The 20,186-nt window shown below is 44.3% G+C and overlaps 3 protein-coding genes across 3 annotated transcripts; 1 reads left to right on the top strand and 2 right to left on the bottom strand.

Annotated features, from left to right (window-relative positions):
* Positions 1-3,710: 3,710 nt before the first annotated feature.
* Positions 3,711-10,389, bottom strand: LOC117282633. Its single transcript, XM_033753079.1, has 4 exons — positions 10,291-10,389; positions 7,413-7,519; positions 6,040-6,146; positions 3,711-4,405 (listed from the first exon to the last, which is right to left on the bottom strand). The coding sequence occupies exons 1-4, from the start codon at positions 10,387-10,389 to the stop codon at positions 3,711-3,713; spliced, it is 1,008 nt and encodes a 335-aa protein (XP_033608970.1).
* A 1,460-nt stretch (positions 10,390-11,849) lies between these two features.
* Positions 11,850-12,599, bottom strand: LOC111868501 (formin-like protein 20). Its single transcript, XM_023859192.1, has one exon. It carries the CDS (start codon positions 12,597-12,599, stop codon positions 11,850-11,852), a length of 750 nt encoding a protein of 249 aa, XP_023714960.1.
* Positions 12,600-12,613: 14 nt separating this feature from the next.
* LOC111868500 (spore wall protein 2-like) lies at positions 12,614-14,927 on the top strand. Its single transcript, XM_023859191.1, has 4 exons — positions 12,614-12,679; positions 12,764-13,267; positions 13,565-14,797; positions 14,865-14,927. Exons 1-4 carry the CDS (start codon positions 12,614-12,616, stop codon positions 14,925-14,927), a joined length of 1,866 nt encoding a protein of 621 aa, XP_023714959.1.
* The last annotated feature ends 5,259 nt before the right edge of the window (positions 14,928-20,186 follow it).

Below are 20,186 nucleotides of genomic sequence, written 5' to 3'. Positions count from 1 at the left end.
TGTGTGTTTATGTGCATAGCGGGCCGACCGATTCACACTTGTCAGAACGCAAAGCGAGCAACAGTGACACGTGCGTGTTTGTTCTGGACATTACCGTAGAAGCAGTTGTTTGTGACGTGTCAGGTCTAATACATCATTTGCATTTAACAATGTACTGTACAAAATCGACAGACTAAGTTCAAACATGGTGGCTTTGGGCTGGATGCTAGGAGTTCGATTCATTGCACATAACAAGTGCATTCACGATATAAATACCCTGGTCAGGTGTCTAACCTCCTGTCCCATGGGTGCGCGAGGCAGCTTAATTTCAGTATTGAATTGTTTATCCCCACCAAAGCAGTCATTTGAATATGTTGATGTTATATGCAGCCGACATAGCTCAGTGAGTGTAGTTACTGGATTACGGCCTGGACTTCCAGGGTATCGGGGGCTGGATTTCAGGAGGGTGCAGACTTTCCTCTTACCCATAAAGTTCATACTGGCGGTGGGACCCTCCCAGCTCCCTCTGCAATGTCCATGGGTGCTGTTTCCCAGAAGATAAAGCGGCCACAGGGTGAAGCTAATCACTCACTTCCATTTAGTGCTGAGGTTAACATTGCGTGGGGCGGCACCACCTTCCTCATAGGTCCTCATGGCACTTGTGTGCGCATGCGCAGAAAGCAGGAGCCAGTGTTTCGTTGCACTCCGGCCTCATACAGCCCCAGAAGTAAACGATCTTTATGATAATGCATTATTTTAAAGCAGGTCGCGACCACTTCCACACCCCGCGCCATACTTGTAACATGTGCATTTAAAATGAGTCATTAATCCAAGAAACCTCCATATGCGACTCAACTGAACACAGGGGTTGCGGCTTTAAGGACGACTGTTCACACAGTTTATATAATTCGCGTTCCACGATGTATGAGTGTACTTATTGGCCGTGAGTGGCTAACGGACTGGCGGCCGGATTGCAAATTCCTTATATGGGCGGGGAGTTTCCTGTTTCACCCAGCTCCATAATTGTTGTGGTGGTATAGGCCGGACTCCTGCTGACTCCTGCTTCCCTCTGGTACCTAGGAGATGAATGCCTGAAGGTTTACCTCCGCTCCCTCCATGCCACTGTATCGCTTGTTACGGACGCGGGAAACTTTCGATTTTATTTCGTTGCTAAGATTGTTTATTTTTGCGCATGCGCTATGAAGACGGCCTCGGCAGACAGGAGGGCAAGGTAAAAAAAACAAGTATTTTCTGCTATTTGACATTTTATCATTTATTTTTATTACATATTTTATGACACAATTTCACGGGTACTGAAATACTACAGGAAGGGAATACGTGATCTGGAGACGACTGTAGATTTGTATTCGGGAGGTGCTCGTTTCGAATCTGGGTCGGGGCGTCAGGTTTCCCGATTGAAATTCTCGTGGCTTCCCTCAGTTACTGAAGACAAATGTAGTACCTCGGTTAGGCCAGACCGCTTCCTTGCAAATTCATTGCATCACCAGACACTCATCTTAGTACTGAAAGTGTTTCTAAATGGCCCACTAAAGAACGCAGAAGGGGACGTCCTGCATGTGCGCCATCGGGGTGCGAACACACGGAAACCTGTCTTGTAGTGCACCTGCAGAATTGGTGCTTGAATGTGGCTTGATTTCATTGAGGTGGTGTGGGGGTGATGATGGGTTGGACTTGTAGAATTTTTCGGTTTAGCTATTGTTAACTGCTAAGGTAAGACGCGGTAGCGGAGTTAGTTGAGGAGCTATGCTACGAGCCGGAAGGTCGTGGGTTCAAGTCCCGATGAGGTAATTGGATTTTTTCAATTGACCTAATCCTTCCAGCCGCACTATGGCCCTGGGGTCAGCTCAGCCTCTAACAGAAATGAGTACCACGAATATTCTGGGGGGGTAAAGGGCGGCCGGCGCGTAAGGCTGACAACCTTACCGCCATCTTTGAGCCGATTGTCTAGATAATGTGGGACCCTCAACGTCTCACAACCCTATGGGCCTTCACGGCCTGGTACAGGGATAGCTTTACTAAGGGTAAATAAGATGGCGTGTTGGGAATCAGACTGACTTGGATTGGTGTGTCTGAAGGGGTAGCTCAGGTGCAGCAGGCTTCAGGTCAGAATGGCAAAGAGATGAACATTCACGCTTCACCCACTCACTGAACCACAAGCCAGAGGATCGCTTCAGCCGGACGCACATACTGTAGTTCACCATTTCTCTGCGACGTTAAGAAGACGTGAATACAAATCATTTAACATTTCAGAAATCTGTTTATATTTAATTACTTAAATTGCCAAATAGCGACTTCTGCGAATAATTACTGCATTTGTTGTCCTGAAGGCCGAAATGCTTACTAGAATTGGGGTATGAAGCACATCCGAAATTTGCTGGGTTTAAGTAAAGCAGAAACGCACTTGTCCTCAGTTTTGCAGTCTTGAACTAAGGACACCCACCTCCAGACTGTGATTGGCTGGGAGTGGGAGAAAATTCTTGTAAGATTTAAGGTGTTCACGGCTGTGACTATGAAGAATGCCGTCTTCTGGGATATGGCGCCGTGTAGATTATGTGCGAACCGACGTTTCGGAGGAATGTATCGCCTCCATCTTCAGGGTAGAAAAACCCGCGAGCGAGGAACCAGCGTGAGCAGGTGGCTGCAGCCACACGGAGCCACATCCCACAAGACGGAATTCTTCGAGAAAATTTATGTTTCCCGATTACAAATAAAAGCGAGAGATACTCAGCTTAGGAAATTTTAATTGCAGGCTGCCAGGTCAGGGAATTGTATCTAGAAACGCTCCCCCTCCCCACAAGTTACGGCTCTGCTGCCCTCAAGGTTTAGAATTTGGACAGGAACACTGACCCTGTGCCCTAGTCTCCTATTTCAAATTTTCTGATGAATCCCTCCGTCCTACATCTAAATGACAAACGTGACCTGAGTTTCGCCTGCTAACACTTGAATTAACTTGGTTATTAACGCACTAATTCAATTAGTTCCAAAACACCTAATTTAATTCACATTAAGGTAATTAAAGGGCCGCGCCATAGCTCAAGCGGTTAGTCGCTGGCTTCCCACCGAGGCGGCCCAGGTTCGATCCCGGGTCTGGTCAAGTGGGACTTGTGGTGGACAAAGTGGCGCTGGGGCAGGTTTTCTCTGAGTATTTCGGTTTCACCTGCCAATCTTCATTCCACCAATTGCTCCACAATCACCCTCACCTATCATCTGTGGCTGGTACAATAGGCCAGAAGTGGCCGCAATACAAGGGACTTGGTCTCACCCCCTAGCAATAACAAAAAGGTAATTAAAGATAGAAAAGTTTTCACACACAGAGACTTGAACTCAGTCTCGCTCGGGATGTGCGTCCCGCTTCTTTGCAGTTCATCAGTCACAGTTTTCCTCCGCGCTCCATGTTCTGTGGTCCATGCAGCTGAGGCAGCCTCCTTGAATAAGTTGACTTTCTAAATTAATTTTACAACGTAAAACAGCAGCCCATTACAGGTAACATGGTTTTAAGAAAAGCGTCAGACAACCAATAGGAGAAGCGAAGCTAGAGGCGTCAATGGCGTGAATTCTTGCCACTGTACTTAGCTTCCTCGCTGTGTGATTCGCAGTTAAGAATTTCGATGACTGAACTGTTTCATGGCGGAGGATGCAAGGTGTGACATCACGTGTCGTAGCGGCCTCGAGCTCTTTCCAAAGCTCTGATGACGCGGCCAGTGATGTCATCACGCAAATTCCTCTCCGGAGGGTGAGTCAGGAAATTGTAAGGCACTTGCCCNGGTGGTTGGTTTCTCCGGTACGTCAGTGTGGTGAACGTAGTCATACGAATCATAAGAATGGTCGTAGTGGTAGTCCTGCAGGTGGTGCTCCTGTGGGTCGTGGTAGGGTTCTACATAACTGTAGCCATGAGTGATTTTGTGTGCTGGTGGCATTGCATGTGGGGGTGGCTCTGCTTTGAACGCTTCGTGACTATAAGAGATAACACCGTGAGGTGGGTTTCCCACGGAAATTTCATGAGAGTGGGAATATGTATCCAGGGAAGTCTTAGACTTATCTGGACCCACTCTGTACGGGTAAATCCGGGACTCGAACTGGTGTGTTGCATCTCCCTGTCTCGTTGGATTTGCCCCGAGCCGTGTGTAAAGTGCACTCTGCTCTGCTGTTTCATGGCGTCTGTTGGGACGCTTTGCTTCTGAAGCATAAGAACTTGTTCCTCCTGTGTTTAATCGTTTTCGTGGTAACGGGAAGTAGAATTCTGGTCTTCTGTATGTATCGAATGAAATGCGTGGCTCCTTCGTTGAATGGCTGTAGAAATCGTAGTTTCGGTGTTGATGGTTGGCTGAGAATATGTTCTCTGTGCTGAGTGGGAGACCAACTCTGCTTTCAGGTCTGGAAGAGTTTCTGGCATCAGTCTGGAGACCTGGAAACCACGAATCACTGTCATCGTCGTCATCCACTGCGTAGGTTTCTCTAAAGCATTCTAGTTTTCCAAGAGATATGTCCTAAATATGAGATTTGCAAGACGATATTTATTTTACGCATCTTAAATCTATCATTCTTAAAAAATTATTTCCTTGCAAATTAAAGTTACTGAGATCAGTCTGATAATTCTGTAGGAAGAATGTCTGCATCCAATGGGCAAAACGTATTGAATATTAACTCACGCTACCACTGTGCTCAGTTAATTCTGGGCGAAACGCATGGAATATTAACTCACGCTACCACTGTGCTCAGTTAATTCTGGGCGAAACGCATGGAATATTAACTCACGCTACCACTGTGCTCAGTTAATTCTGGGCGAAACGCATGGAATATTAACTCACGCTACCACTGTGCTCAGTTAATTCTGGGCGAAAAGCATGGAATATTATTGATATTAAACTTCGTGATACTGGCAATTGCCACTGTGCAGCGCGCTCTCTTGAAATCACTAAAGTGAAATCAGTTATTGTAAGAAGCAGGGTTTCACTCTGCCGGTCACAGTGGCCGCGCGGTCAGAGGCATGAACCTTGTTCGCCCCCTCTATTACTAGGATCGTCGATTCGAATCCCACTCGAGGTATGGATATGTGCGTGCATTTAATCTGTGTTTGTGTTCTTCTGTGTTTTTTATTGCTAGTGGGTTGGGACTAAGTCCCTTGTACTACGACCACTTCTGGCCTATTGTACCAGCCCCAGATGATAGGTGAGGGTGATTGTGGAGCAATTGGTGTAATGAAGATTGGCAGGGGAAACCGAAGTACTCGGAGAAAATCTGCCCCAGCGCCACTTTGTCCACCACAAATCCTACTTGACCAGACCCGGGATCGAACCCGGGGCGCCGCGGTGGGAAGCCAGCGACTAACCGCTTGAGCTTTGGCGCGGCCTTGTTCTGTGTTTAGGTAGCGGCCTTGCGACGGGCTGATCACTCGTGCAAGGAGTCCTACCGACTCTGTATAGGATTAAAAAAGTGAAAAATCGGCCAAGGTCCACAGTGATTGTACATAGGTAGAGAGGTAGGTAGGTAGGTAGGTAGGTAGGTAGATGGGTAGGATTTCAGTGTTTTGCCTTAAAAATATGCAGAATGGAACAAATATCACGAAAATGGATCCTGGAAGTTTCCGTACCAGTTATCAGAGTAGAGGGGAGTGGGTAATATTTAAGCTGTAGGTCTCGCATATCGGGCAGTGATCAGCTGAGGCGGTTAGTCGCCGGCTTCTTAGAGCGAAGACTTTTGTTGGGTCCCAGGTCAATTCATATGGGATTTGTGGTGGACAAAGTGGCACTGAGGCAGGTTTCATCCAAGTACTTCGGTTTCCCTACCAATTCTCATTGCACCAAATGCTCCATACTCGTCTATCACCCCGGTCTGGTGGCCGACGTACCAAGTGGACTTAGCCTCACCCCACCCCATGAAGATAAAAAAGAAGGTCCCGGATTGAATTTCGATCAAATGAAAAACAGCCCATGAAATTGCTCCGTCTGTGTCCCTCTTCCAAATAGTTAGGTACACACTGCTCATGGCTGTGTGGGGTCACGGTCTGTAGGCGATGAAGCATAAAGCGGTTTACACTACCTCCAGTGCGGGCCGGAACAACAGAAGTAGGGTGGATACCCTCGACACAAGCTTCGTCAAGATGGCGGCGGTCGTGCGTGATGATGCTGGTGCATGGCTTACTGGGCCTGAAACAGAAACGGGTTGTTTGTGCGATGTCAGTTCCGAGCGGCAGGATCATTTGGGAACAATATAGAGGATTATTCGATTGCGTCAACTGATGCTAACAGCTGGAACGCATCCAGCAGAGGTTTGCGGCCCTCTGTTTTAATCGTTTCTATCTTCAAGTACACTACAGTCATTCTCTTGCTCTGGAGGAGTTACAATTGCACACTTTACGCACTAGGAGACATCGCCTCGATGCTCTCTTTCTTACTCAAGTTTACTTTGGCTCGAAATTCTGCCCTTCTGTTCTGGAAATTGTTGGTCTCCGAGTTCCTACTCGGCATATCAGAGACTTTGCTTTGTTCAATGTTTGCTCCTCATGTAAAATTGTCCCTCTGCTAGATGTGTAGCAGCTGTTAATGTTGTTTGTACGGGCCTTCACGTATTCGGAGCCTGGAAAGTTCTCCCCAAACGTTTTTTTAAATATNATTATAATTAATTAATTATTAATTATTATAATTACCATTAATTTATTGTCGTTATATAGTCTGTCATATTTTGTATTTTAATTATTTTTGTGTATTTCTACATACTCTTGCTTACTTTGTAATTGGCCTCTGTGCTGTTAAGTTTGCACGTAGATAAACACGAATTGAGCTCAATTGAACTGAATTACTATTGGAGCCGGAGTAGCTCATTCGATATGGACAAGGGCTAGGGACTGGACTGGCCGGTGTTCAATTCCCAGTACAGCGTCCAGACCGCCCCTGGGCTCAATGCAGCCTTCGTCCCCGGGGTAAAGAGGCCAGAGAGTGAAGCTGACCACTCACCTCCATCTGATTCCGTTGACAAGAAGAGTGGAGCTATACCTCCACCCTCACTCGTCTTCATTTCCTCATGTTTTTTATAATTAAACACAGGGACAGCTTTATCGTCTTTGCCTAGCCCTACTGCTACTGCTACTGCTACTGCTACTGCTACTGCTACTGCTACTGCTACTGCTATTGAGATGCAGCTAGAGTGCTTCCAGTTGCGTGCTTCTCCCACCAGGTTTCCATGGAAACAAGTAAATTGATTCTAACATATTACAGGAACACACACACATCGTCACGAGGTAGAGGTTTCAGGCTATGACCGCTTTACGCTTTTACATCCAGAGAAAGCTCAACCAGTAACCACTGAACGGTCAACTAGATGAGTGTCTCGGCACTGTTTCTGGTTAGCTTCAGGCTGCGGCTTCCGTTGCCATGGGAAGAGAGCCATATTGCCGTAATCGTAAACGTACTCACCTTGTGGCGATGTTGCCAGTGACGGATGTTCTGGTGTCACTGGGTGCAGGGGGAGAGAACGGATGTCCATCTTGCATGCAGACGACCATCAGGATCAACAGCTCTGGCTTTTGTGCAGGCGGCAACACGCAATACGCAACACAAGAGAGCGATCAACTTGCTTTACAGTGACCCGTGAACTGTGTGGCTCTGTGTTTTGCTCAGGCCTTACGATAAGTGACGGAGGATTCTGAGACTTCTCATGGGAATCGGTGGGTGCAGTGGGGGCAGAGGAGGCAGTGAGTTGAAGTGTGTGTCCTTCCTCCTCCGAAGTCTTGTCAGATGACACGAACTTGGTGAGATCAAAACTGTGCAAGTTCGGTGAAAGGATATGCCTCTTTCGACTTAGTGTAAATTTATAGGAGCCGCAATTTCACTTTCACCCAAAGCACGCAATTCCTCAGCCCCAAACGTCTAACAAATTTCTATTATTGTCTGTATTAATAATTGTTATTCTCAGGAATCTAAGTATAAGTATAAATTTTTGTTCCCGTAGAATTCGATATTGTGTTTATTTTTAAATGCAATATTTTAGTCAGAGACTGAGAATTAATAACTAAGGCATTTGGTTTGACGAGATTTCTTGCAAATTTTAAGAGGAAATTTGCTCACAGAAGCAACATATTAGTAGAGTTGGGATATTATGAGCAACAGGCCTATACAGTTTCAACAAATTTGAAGTCTTGCAGACCGATAGGCTGGTTTAATTATAAAAGTCAAAGGTATTATAGCAGGAGACAACAATATTTTTTTCTGCTATTTTAGGCATGGCTGAGGAATTGATAGGAGTCAACAGGGAGCTAAATCGTTGACAGTTTGCAGTATGGCTTTGTCAGTAGCAGTCCAGTAGCTGAAAGCATTATGAACAAGGGACAAGGGACCTACTTAGTGATTCAGTGATGCTAAAAGGAAAGTACTAAGCTTAATATTCGGGATGTTTAATGGCGTAAAATGAGAATGGAAGTTCTGAGCAGACGAATGATTAAGTGCATCAATAGCATTGAACAAAATATTACATTGTATGTGGAATATCTAACCTAAAGCACCAAATAATACGAGTCATGCTGTGTTATTTTAGTTGTCTCTTGGTATTACGAAGAGTCAATGCACATGCAAAATCAGAAGCGTTTTGTGATGAATATCAAGTTTAAGTCATTACTGCCTTGGAAATTAAAGATTTAAAGAAAAACGAATATATTCATATTTGAGGAGGAACGGGTATGCGCCAGTTGCTTGGAAAAAGAGTTTAGAGAGAACTTGTTCCGAAACAAGGCAGACGAATGACGTGTGCGCATGTGCAGTAGTAACTGGGTATGCTCCTGGACTCATCTTTCTAGAGGCTGATTTCAGTTCATTTTCGTAACTCGAATTTCTTGAACATAGAATCTGATGAAGAAAGCATTCTTCTCGAATGTGGCACCGTGTAGATGTGGTGTTAACCGACGTTTCGGAGGAACGTATCGCCTCCATCTTCAGGATAGAAAGAAAAATAAGAAAATACGCAAGCGAAGAGACCGTGAGAACCGGTACAAGCAGATACATCCCAGAAGACTGCTTTCTTAATAGTCACCGCCGTGAAAACCTCAAATCTTACACAGCCTCTGATGCTCGTTCAGTTTGCCAAGACTTTCAGTACGTCTTATGGAACAGGATAAATGGTGAAGCCTGACATTGCGCAGTTTTATTTAGCCTGCTGCTTCTCGTGTCTTGTTCCCAAAAGCCCTCGACCTATTCTCTTCTATTAAAGTGAACTGACTGAGTTCGAAACGCACACAAAACAACAGAATACGTTATCGTCTTGTGTGTGTTAAGCGTTTACATTGTTACGTGTAGATTTGAGTATTTGAGACAAATTGTTCAAGTGATGTTGGAAAACCCTTCTTCTTCAATATTCCAATCAATACTTTATTTCATAACTCAAATTTCTCGGTAAAATCTGAAATAAAGAAGTCCCTCCCAAGGCGTGAAGATTACGTTCCCGACAAACATTGGAATTAGTAAAACTGCTGTTCGCGAGACCAAGGTTTTACTGCAAACTGGAAGCAGAATAACCGCATTACTTGTTAATAATCACGAAAAATTCATTAAATTGCTTGTACCTTAACTAAAATCAAATATACGTAATAACACTAGCAATAAAATGCGATTGCAATATATCACAAGAGATAACTCAATGCAAATTTGGAAGGCAGGAAAGAAAATTTAATTTTTAGCTCTGTCCCCAGCAAGTGAAGACATTTTCTGTGTGCACTTTAATGAAGAACTGGCTACACGTAAAGCAAATACCGCGGTTTGCAAAACTGCTCACACAGATGCAAGTCCACTGACGGCGAGGGATTGCTGCATCGGTTCATTGATTTGTCTGCTGCTTGACCCACTATAAATTCACTCTATTGTTTTGATTAAACATGCGAAAATAATCTTTTACATTTTCTTCAGGCGCTCAGCTTCGAATGATTTCCGATGAGTCGAAGAGACCGGTTAAGTTGGTTAAGGCACTATGCTACAAGCCGGAAGGGGTTCAAGTCCCAGTGAGGTCATTTGAGTTTTTTCATTTGACCTAACTCTTCCAGCCGCACTATGGCCCTGGGGTCGACTCAGCCTCTAACAGAAACGAGTACCGGGGCTGACGACCTTGCCGCCATCTTTGAGCCGATTGTCTAGAAAATGTGGGAACCTCAACGTCTCGCAACCCTATGGGCCTCCACGCCCTGTTACAGGGATAGCTTTACTCTAATTTACACGTACTTTACTTTTACTCACAAATATGTACATACTTATATTGCGAAACCAAAGATTTTGTCCTGCGTAATGATTTGCTGAGTTTGCTTGTACTTACACACACAGTCATGACGGAGCCCTGGTCTGTCCGTCGGACGCTATGAGACTGCTGTACCACGGCAGACGAGCGCGTGCCCGCGTGCATGTGTGTGGACATAGCGGACCGACTGCTTCACACTTGCAGACAGTAACAGTTCCACGGCCTCTCCTCCATGTCGAAATCAATTGACTTTACGTCTTCAAATTCAGAATGATTCCGTTAATATCGCCCCCCATGCATTTCTTTAGCAACTCTCACAGGTCCTGATAGTCATCCATTGCAAATAAATATACCTTGTTCACAGAACTAATCATTTTTGGTACCGCACGGAGCTGTCAATTCTGTTGTTGGCAAAGCTGATGAGCAGTGAACACATTATGTTGCTTGAAAACGCAATTAGTCAGTAGAATTTTTTTCCGGTGGGTCTTCCAGCCCAGTCAGGCCCCTGGCCTCTTGCTCAGTTCCGTAATCGCTTTCACAGACGGTAGGACTCCTTGGGCGCGTGATCAGCCCGTCGCAAGGCCGCTACCTAAACGCAAGACACATACCAAACATCCATGCCTTGAGTGGGATTCGAACCCACGACCCCAGCGTACGAGCGAGCGAAATAGGTTTAGACCGCGCGCCTAGTCAGTAGGATAGTATCATACATTAGCTTCACACATATCACAACGGAAGCTGTAAGTCTCAATGTGAGCCCCATGAAATACTGAACAATAATTCAGGAAATGGATCTAGTTTCATTTGAGTTCCATGTAATTTGGGTGTTACATTAGCCTGCCTCAAAATGCAGAATTTTAGTGCAGATCCTTTGCTTGGAACCAGTTGAGTAGTCTGGAAAAGGAAACATGTTGTCAGACAGACAGACAGACTTCACCTCGTTCTACATTCAATTTGGGAAGTTTATTCAGCAACTCAGAAAATTTTAAAAATGCCGGGTCTCTTAGAAAAGTCAGAGATTTTTATACGAATTATATGTTTTAATTACTTCATAACAGCTATTATGTCCACGTGACAGCGCTAGCATATGTACCGACTACTTTACAGTTCTGTACTGGAAGTGCAAAGTGCGTCTTCTTGGATATGGGGACTATATTTTGGAAGGTTCCTTTGATTGTGTTCGTACTTTGATGTAAAACAGGACAAAGTTTCGCTACTTTTGTGTCACTTTGGAGTCTTCCTCTTTATACTGCTCTTATCAGAAATTATGCGCTTTCTTATCCTGAAATAAACATCCGTCGCCGCCCTGTCTGACTCCTCCTTATCTTCTTTTTTATTGCCCTCTCGTATTTTTTGTCATTCGTGTTTTAAGGGGTTAAATAATCAAGACATAAGCGTGTGCAGTATATCTGCATTTGAAATATCCAGAAGCAATATTTTGTGAGAAAGTAAAATTAAAATCGTTTTGGTGCATGCTACATGTTTCAGCGAGCTGCCAGTAATGAGATGCATGGCATTACATAGTTAGGGCCTAACAGGTCTCATCGCGGCTCACAAAACTGGAGCTGTCCGCTCTAAAGTCATGGAAACAATGTACTGACTGGTTCAGATGTGTATTTATTATTTGGTTTATTTATTTACATGAACTGATACTCTGCTTTATCCAAAGCCTTCGTGACGTGCTCTGTAGTGCTGTCCAGCTCACGCTGCGAAGCTGACTCGAGATTCCTGCCGTGTATGCTAGTGTAGAAACTGTAAGGGGCGAGGATCTTGTGCCTTGAAATGGCCTTCAGAAGTAACAGTAGCACATGCGCCATGAAGACGACTCCAGCGTAGAGTGGCAGAAGCCATAGTTTGCGTCCAAAATTGTAGTACGTGATGAACGGTTTCCCTTCCATTGGCTTTGTGTCGTTCTGTGGAACTCCGTACATGTCTGAAGGGGGTGGAGGAGTTCCATACATATCCATTGGAGGGGGTGGAGGAGCCCCGTACATATCCTTTGGGGGAGGTGGAGGAGCCCCGTACATATCCTTTGGAGGGGGTGGAGGAGTTCCATACATATCCTTTGGGGGAGGTGGAGGAGCCCCATACATATCCTTTGGGGGAGGTGGAGGAGCCCCGTACATATCCTTTGGGGGAGGTGGAGGAGTTCCATGTATATAGTTAAAAAGGTGTGGAGCTCCGTAAGTTAGAGGAGGCGGCGGAGCTCCGTATGAACCTTTTGGGGGGTATATACTTTCTGAAGCGGGTGTGGGAGCTATGTACATATATTTTGGAGGCTGTGGAGGGGTTACATACATGTACTTTGGAGTTGTGTATGTATCTCTCGGAGGGGGTGGCTGTGTTCCAGCCATATCTTTTGAAGGGGACGGGGGAGCCCCTAGCATACCTCTTGGCGGGGATGGGGGAGCTCCGACCATGCCTTCTGTTGAGGGTGGAGGGGACGGGGGAGATGGCAGTTGATGATGTTGATATTTAGTTAGTGGTGGAGCAGCAGGCAGTTTTTGGTTACCCTGATCATACTGATGTTGGTGCGAATAATGTTCGTCAGGACCGTGATCATGATGGTGAGGATAATGATCGTGAGGATCATGATCATAAATGTGATCTTGGTGTGGATGAGATGAATGATCTATGTATACGGATGGCTGTGGATGATCGTCGTGATCATGATCGTGAGGATAATGATCATGAGGATCATGATCGTAAATGTGATCTTGGTGTGGATGAGATGAATGATCTATGTATACGGATGGCTGTGGATGATCGTCGTGATCATGATCGTGAGGATAATGATCATGAGGATCATGATCGTAAATGTGATCTTGGTGTGGATGAGATGAATGATCTATGTATACGGATGGCTGTGGATGATCGCGAGGATCATGATCGTAAATGTAATCTTGGTGTGGATGAGATGAATGATCTGAGTATACGGATGGCGGTGGATGATCGTCATGATCGTGAGGCTCATGATCATACATGTTGCCATGGGAATGGCTCTGTTTTACCATTTCTTTTGAAGGTGATGAGGGAGTTCCAGCCATATTTTTTGGTGTGGTCGGTTCTTCTGGAAGAGATGTATGTTTTCCTTTATGCACAGATGACTGTGGATGATGATATGAGTGATATTTAGTTGGTGGAGGAGCAGCAGATGTTTCATGATGGTGAGGATCATACACGTGGTCGTGGTATTCATTATGTTTGACCATTACTTCTGACGGGGGTGTGGGAGTTCCAGCCGTATCTTTTGGGGGGGACTGTTCTTCTGGAAGAGGTGTGTGTTTTCCTTTATGTACAGATGGCGGTGGATGTTGATAGGAGTGATATTTAGTTGACGGTGGAACACCAGATATTTCATGTTCGTCGTGATCGTGATCATGATAGTGAGGGGAATGTTCGTCAGGATCGTGATCATGATAATGAGGGGAATGTTCGTCAGGACCGTGATCATGATAGTGAGGGGAATGTTCGTCAGGACCGTGATCATGATAGTGAGGGGAATGTTCGTCAGGATCGTGATCATGATAGTGAGGGGAATGTTCGTCAGGATCGTGATAATGGTGGTGTGAAGAATGTTCGTCAGGACCGTGATCATGATAGTGAAGGGAGTGTTCGTCAGGACCGTGATCATGATAGTGAGGGGAATGTTCGTCAGGATCGTGATCATGATAATGAGGGGAATGTTCGTCAGGACCGTGATCATGATAGTGAGGGGAATGTTCGTCAGGATCGTGATCATGATAATGAGGGGAATGTTCGTCAGGACCGTGATCATGATAGTGAGGGGAATGTTCGTCAGGATCGTGATCATGATAATGAGGGGAATGTTCGTCAGGACCGTGATCATGATAGTGAGGGGAATGTTCGTCAGGATCGTGATCATGATAATGAGGGGAATGTTCGTCAGGACCGTGATCATGATAGTGAGGGGAATGTTCGTCAGGATCGTGATCATGATAATGAGGGGAATGTTCGTCAGGACCGTGATCATGATAGTGAGGGGAATGTTCGTCAGGATCGTGATCATGATAATGAGGGGAATGTTCGTCAGGACCGTGATCATGATAGTGAGGGGAATGTTCGTCAGGATCGTGATCATGATAATGAGGGGAATGTTCGTCAGGACCGTGATCATGATAGTGAGGGGAATGTTCGTCAGGATCGTGATCATGATAATGAGGGGAATGTTCGTCAGGACCGTGATCATGATAGTGAGGGGAATGTTCGTCAGGATCGTGATCATGATAATGAGGGGAATGTTCGTCAGGACCGTGATCATGATAGTGAGGGGAATGTTCGTCAGGATCGTGATCATGATAATGAGGGGAATGTTCGTCAGGACCGTGATCATGATAGTGAGGGGAATGTTCGTCAGGATCGTGATCATGATAATGAGGGGAATGTTCGTCAGGACCGTGATCATGATAGTGAGGGGAATGTTCGTCAGGATCGTGATCATGATAATGAGGGGAATGTTCGTCAGGACCGTGATCATGATAGTGAGGGGAATGTTCGTCAGGATCGTGATCATGATAATGAGGGGAATGTTCGTCAGGACCGTGACCATGATAGTGTGGGGAATGTTCGTCAGGATCATGATGGTGTTCATGTGTGTGGTCATTGTAATGGCTGTGTGTATCGTGTTGCAGATATTCATCATCTTCAGGAGGTTGGTCTGCGGACGAAACAGTCTGTTCGGGTTTGCCTTCTAATTGTGGTACTGTGTAAGAATGTTTTATTGCTGCATCCGTATTGGTGTGCGGTTCATAAGACGGAAAGTTGTGAAGGTGCCAGTAATACTTCTGTGGTTCAGACTTGTCAGAGTCGGAACTTACAGGTGGTGGCTTGTCAGTACTTAGAGACGAAGGATGTTTATAAGAATCCGCAGATGATGGAGGTTCGTGAGGATCTCCAGGTGAAGGATATTTGTGAGTATCGACCATTGATGTATTCTTATGAGTACCCATAGGTGCTGAAGGACTGTAAGTCTCCATGGGTTGTACCGATTGTTTGTAAGTGTCCACAAATGATGGTTTATATGCGTTAGTGCCAGTATGAGTAGATGGTGGGGGTTTGTAGTCATCCTTATCTCCTGGATGTTTATTAGTCTCCATAGAAGATGGAAGATCATTATAAGTACCCACAGATGTTGGAGCCTTATACATGGAGGATGGAGGCTGATAAGCATTCGCAACTAACGAACTGTCAGCATGAGTGTATGATGGAGGAGTATAAACGCCCAGTAGCTGTGGAGGTTGGTAAACATTCATAGGCGATTTATTTCTGTACTTATATGCGGGGGGTTGGGATGTGGATGTATGCATAGATGGTGGGGGTTTATGATTTTGCGTAGATGATGGAGATTTATTCGTTTCCATAAGGGATATGGGGTGGTTGTTTTGTGAAAAGTGATTGTTAGGTTCATACGAATCCAGAGGTGGGAATCTTCCGTCTGAATCTTTAACTGATGATCCGTAAGGTGGAGGATTGTATGAATCAGGACCATCATACGGATCTCTCGTGTGCGAACCTTGAGACGAATTTGGAGCCAAGTCGAAAATTCCTGACGGAGGAATGAAATAGGCAGAATTTTTGTAAAAGTTGTTTGTGGGGTTATATGAATCTGGATTATTTTCAGGTTCTTCTGAATCCTGAGATTCTGAGTATATTTGAGATCCTTTGAGATTATGTTCTTCGTCGTTGTACTCAGAGAGAGGAGTATCAGGTTCATGAGAATGTTCTGTGATTTTGTCTAATCTGTAGAGACCAGCTTTCTGAGAACTGAACGTGTGTAGCTTTGTAGACTCATTTGCATTCATGTGCGAAACATAACGACTCAGGTCCAGGGGGTGGTTTGTAAAGAAGTCCTTCAACTCCACTAAAGATGAAGGTGGTTTACTGGCTTGTGTTTTCTGGTGACTGAGGTCAGTGGGACGTTCCTCTGCTATGTAGACAGGATGCTTGTAGTACTGTAGATCAGACGCGGTAATTTTGTGATTGTATGGCAGGTAGATAACTGGAGAGTTCGAATATACAGGTCCATTTCTGGCATCATGACGAATATCTGGAAAGAGACACATGAAATTCTAGTAGCATATCTGCTTCGTGTGTGATCAGAACTACCCTACGCTTTTGTTCTCGTGGCAATGGACAATTGAGTAATACAAGTGATACATAAATCCTGTATATCATATGTATTTATTGCTATGATTACTGAACAACTAAGCCATAGCTGCTGAAGATACAAATATTGTAATCCTATATTTACGCCGCGCCATAGCTCAAGCGGTTAGTCGCTGGCTTCCCGGGTTCGATCCCGGGTCTTTTCAAGTGGGATTTGTGGTGGACAAAGTGGCCCTGGGGCAGGTTTTCTCCGAGTACTTCGGTTTCCCCTGCCAATCTTCATTCCACCAATTGCTCCACAACCACCCTCACCTATCATCTGGGGCTGGTACAATAGGCCAGAATTTGCCGCAGTACAAGGGACTTAGTCCCACCCCACTAGCAATAACAAAAAAATATATAATTAATAAGTGCATATTCTAAAGATTTAATTAAATGTAGACTTACCTTGACTCTCTGAAGTTGTTTTCGTTTCCGCCGTAGGCAAATGAATGTAGTTCAGAGGGTACTGCAGAGTTCCGCTGGGATCCGGTAGATAGCTCCGAAAGCGCGTGCTGTTGGCATCACGTGACTCATCAGCCCTGTGAATTAGGTAATTCGTGTTGCCGATATTTATCTCTAGTCCGAAGAAGTGAATTATATTGTACGATACTCGCTCAAGATAGGTGAAAATCGTTGCTTTCTGAGAGCTTGTTGATCACCGAAAGTGAGAGATAGCCATTGTGTATGAATTTGAAGAGCTCAGTAAGCCTGTCTAGTGGAAGCTAACGGAGTGAGTGCGATATTCAGTCTGTTTTCACTGGGATGAGTGGCGATGTGCTGCCAATGAAACGGCGGGTGCTCTGTATCAAGGCGCGCCCACATTACTCGTGCTCGCCAGGCTTGTGCTCGTCGGGAGACTCGTCTGGCTTTTACTTGTGCTCGTAAATCTTCGACCACACTACTTCAGTTGCTCGCCAGGCTTCGGCGCGTGAGGATCCGTATATTTACTCGTAGTGTGTATAGGCTGTAGTCGTATTTTAATTTATTGGCTATAGTTTTTAAATTAAAAATTTTAAATTTGCTTGTCTCGTGACTTGTCATATCATCCACATTACTCCAAGCATAGCGAGTCACACGAGCAAGAGCACGAGAAATGTGGACGCGCGTTGAGAGGAGCACAAGTTGATGTCAAACGTTTCTTACAAAGAGGTACGTAAACAAATATGTGATCCGACCACGCTCTTCAGGCATGGCTGATACGTCAATGCGATATTTAAAAAGAAAACGTGTTCTCTGAGCCATTGATACAATACAGATACTCCACAGAGCTTCGGCACCCCGACATCAGTACCGTAAGTAAACAGCTTGTCAGGACTCCAGTAACAACGTTAATACGTGCCATATAAGGCGACCCCGTGTTTTTGTAAGGAGTTAATTAAGCTAAATGTTTTTTTACAAACTTGAATATGGCATTTATTTCCCAGGGTTATAAGCAAAAATATGTAAAAATTATATCATTAATAAGCAATAAATTCAAATAAATACTATATTTCTAGGCATTTTACAAATACCACTAGAATTAACACTTAAGCTCCTCATAATCATCATCTTCCCCTTTTATACGAATCTGTATTTGAAAAGAAAACCTTGCGTATACTTGGGCTAATAGGCAATTTTCATTAATATCTTTGACTTTATGTCTGTAACATTTACACTATGTCCGTATTACGATCGAAAGCAGGAGAACAACTGGACGTAAGTGAATAATTGGGTTCTGAAAAAAAGGTACCTTCCCTGAGAACCCTGAAGTAGACAGTTGGGTGTTCAGATTTTGAATTTCATAAAAGTAGCCAACTGTTGTCACGTACCCGGCAGTACTCTCCGACTTGTTAGCAGAGGTGGCGCTTCCAATGCGCGTCACAGTTGCGTAGGCTGGAGCAAAGAGCTGCGGCTTAGCGTCTCCATCTTGTAGCCACGTTAAGATAAAATGGACGACCAGAGGTAGGACCAGTCCCTGCAAGAACATTGCATTTCAAATGAACACATTTTAATTAAGAGAGAAGACTTTCGTTACGTAGTAACATTATTCTTAGTGTACTGATAGACAGTTTGGACATTATCCATCGCCCCGTCTTCTTACTTTCGGTCCACAGATAGATGCTATTTATATCGATTTGTCCAGCACAGTACATTTTCTTATCCAATGACGCAGACAGATTTTAGTCTTCGAAATGCCTAAAAATTGATCACTGATTATTTCACCATCGTCACGAACTTACAGATGATATTCAGTATTAATCGCTGGAATAGTTCGAGATTTGACGACGCTCTTAATTGGAGAATTTATTTAGACCTCAAATGAGAAACAGTAAGCCTGCGGAATGCGAGGGAATCCCATTTTAGTGTAAGACTAAAAATATTCCTGTAAACGCAGTCCCGATTTTCCAGTGTTCCAACTGAACCAGACACTTCTCATCACGAGTCTGTCTTATTGGTACTTCTGGGCGAGCCATATTAATAACTAACTAACTAAGAACTTTATTGAGCTGAGCCCTTCTTGAGGAGCCACCAGTTGTTAACTACTCAAGAATTTCCCAGCATTTTATGGAACCCGAAGGTTCTTCACTGTCTTCGCAAGAGCCCTCCACTGGGCCGCTCCTCATTGTGCAGTTTTCTCCAACCTCCTGTCACTTCATCCCTTTTCGGTCCAAATATTCTCCTCAACAACCTGTTCTCAAGCACCCTCAGTCTATGTTCCTCCCTTAATGTCAGAGACCAAGTTTCACATCCTAACAGAAGAGGAAGCAAAATTATAGTTTCGTATATTCTAATTTTTATGTTTTTGGACTGCAGACGGGAAGACAAAAGGCTCTAGACTGAATGGTAACAAGTATTACCCGAGTTCAATCTCCTCTTAATTTCCTCCTGAATCAGGTTTTGGTAGGTTATCGTCGTTCCCAAATATCTGAACTGTGCCGCACTTTCAAAACATCTGTTTCCTGTCTTTATGTCATGATTTTGCCCTGCATTCTGGTGATGAGACAGCAACATGTACTTAGTTTTCTCTGTGTTTACTTCTAGACCAACCTCCTCAACAGCTGATGTGTCCCGTTTAATTTCAGTCCCACCTGGTTTCCCTGGACTTTCCTAATGGCATATTCTAAGGCAAAGTTGAAAAGGAGTGGCGATAAAGCATCTCCTTGTTTTAGACAATTCTGGATAAGAAAATTACCACACAAATATTTACCTATACGGACTTTAACATACGTTTCGTTCAAACATATTTTTATTAGCCTAACTAGTTTTATGGGTACACCAAAGTTTAACAGATTATTGTACAATACTTCCCTCCTAACTGAATCATAGGCTTTCTTGAAGTCTACAAATAGCTGATGTACTCTCTCATTGCACTCCCATTTTTTCTCCAATATCTGACGAATGCAAAAGATCTGATCAGCAGTTGATCTGTTACGTCGAAACCCACACTGATGATCCCCAATAATTTCATCTATGTATGGACTCAACCTTGACAGAAGAATATTGGATAACATTTTATATGAAGTTGATAGCAGTGATATCCCGCGATAATTACTACAGCCAGTTTTATCGCCCTTCTTGTGAACTGCTACAATAATAGACTCCTTCCACTGATCATGCAATTTTTCTTTATGCCAAATAGAAGTAATTAGCTCATGGATCCTATAATGTAATATTTCGCCTCCTGCTTGTAAAAGTTCTGCCAGAATTTGATCACTACCTGGCGTTATATACCCTTTTCAATTTTGCAATAGCACTTTCAACCTCAAAAGGGCTGGTNGTTCCTGAAATGCCTGCTGATTTCACGTCTTATATTGTTCGGATTATCC

Source organism: Cryptotermes secundus, unplaced genomic scaffold, assembly GCF_002891405.2.
Source record: "Cryptotermes secundus unplaced genomic scaffold, Csec_1.0 scaffold206, whole genome shotgun sequence".
NCBI lineage: Eukaryota > Metazoa > Arthropoda > Insecta > Blattodea > Kalotermitidae > Cryptotermes > Cryptotermes secundus.
Note: the sequence above shows the minus strand (reverse complement) of the source record. Positions and strands in the feature narration are given on the sequence as shown.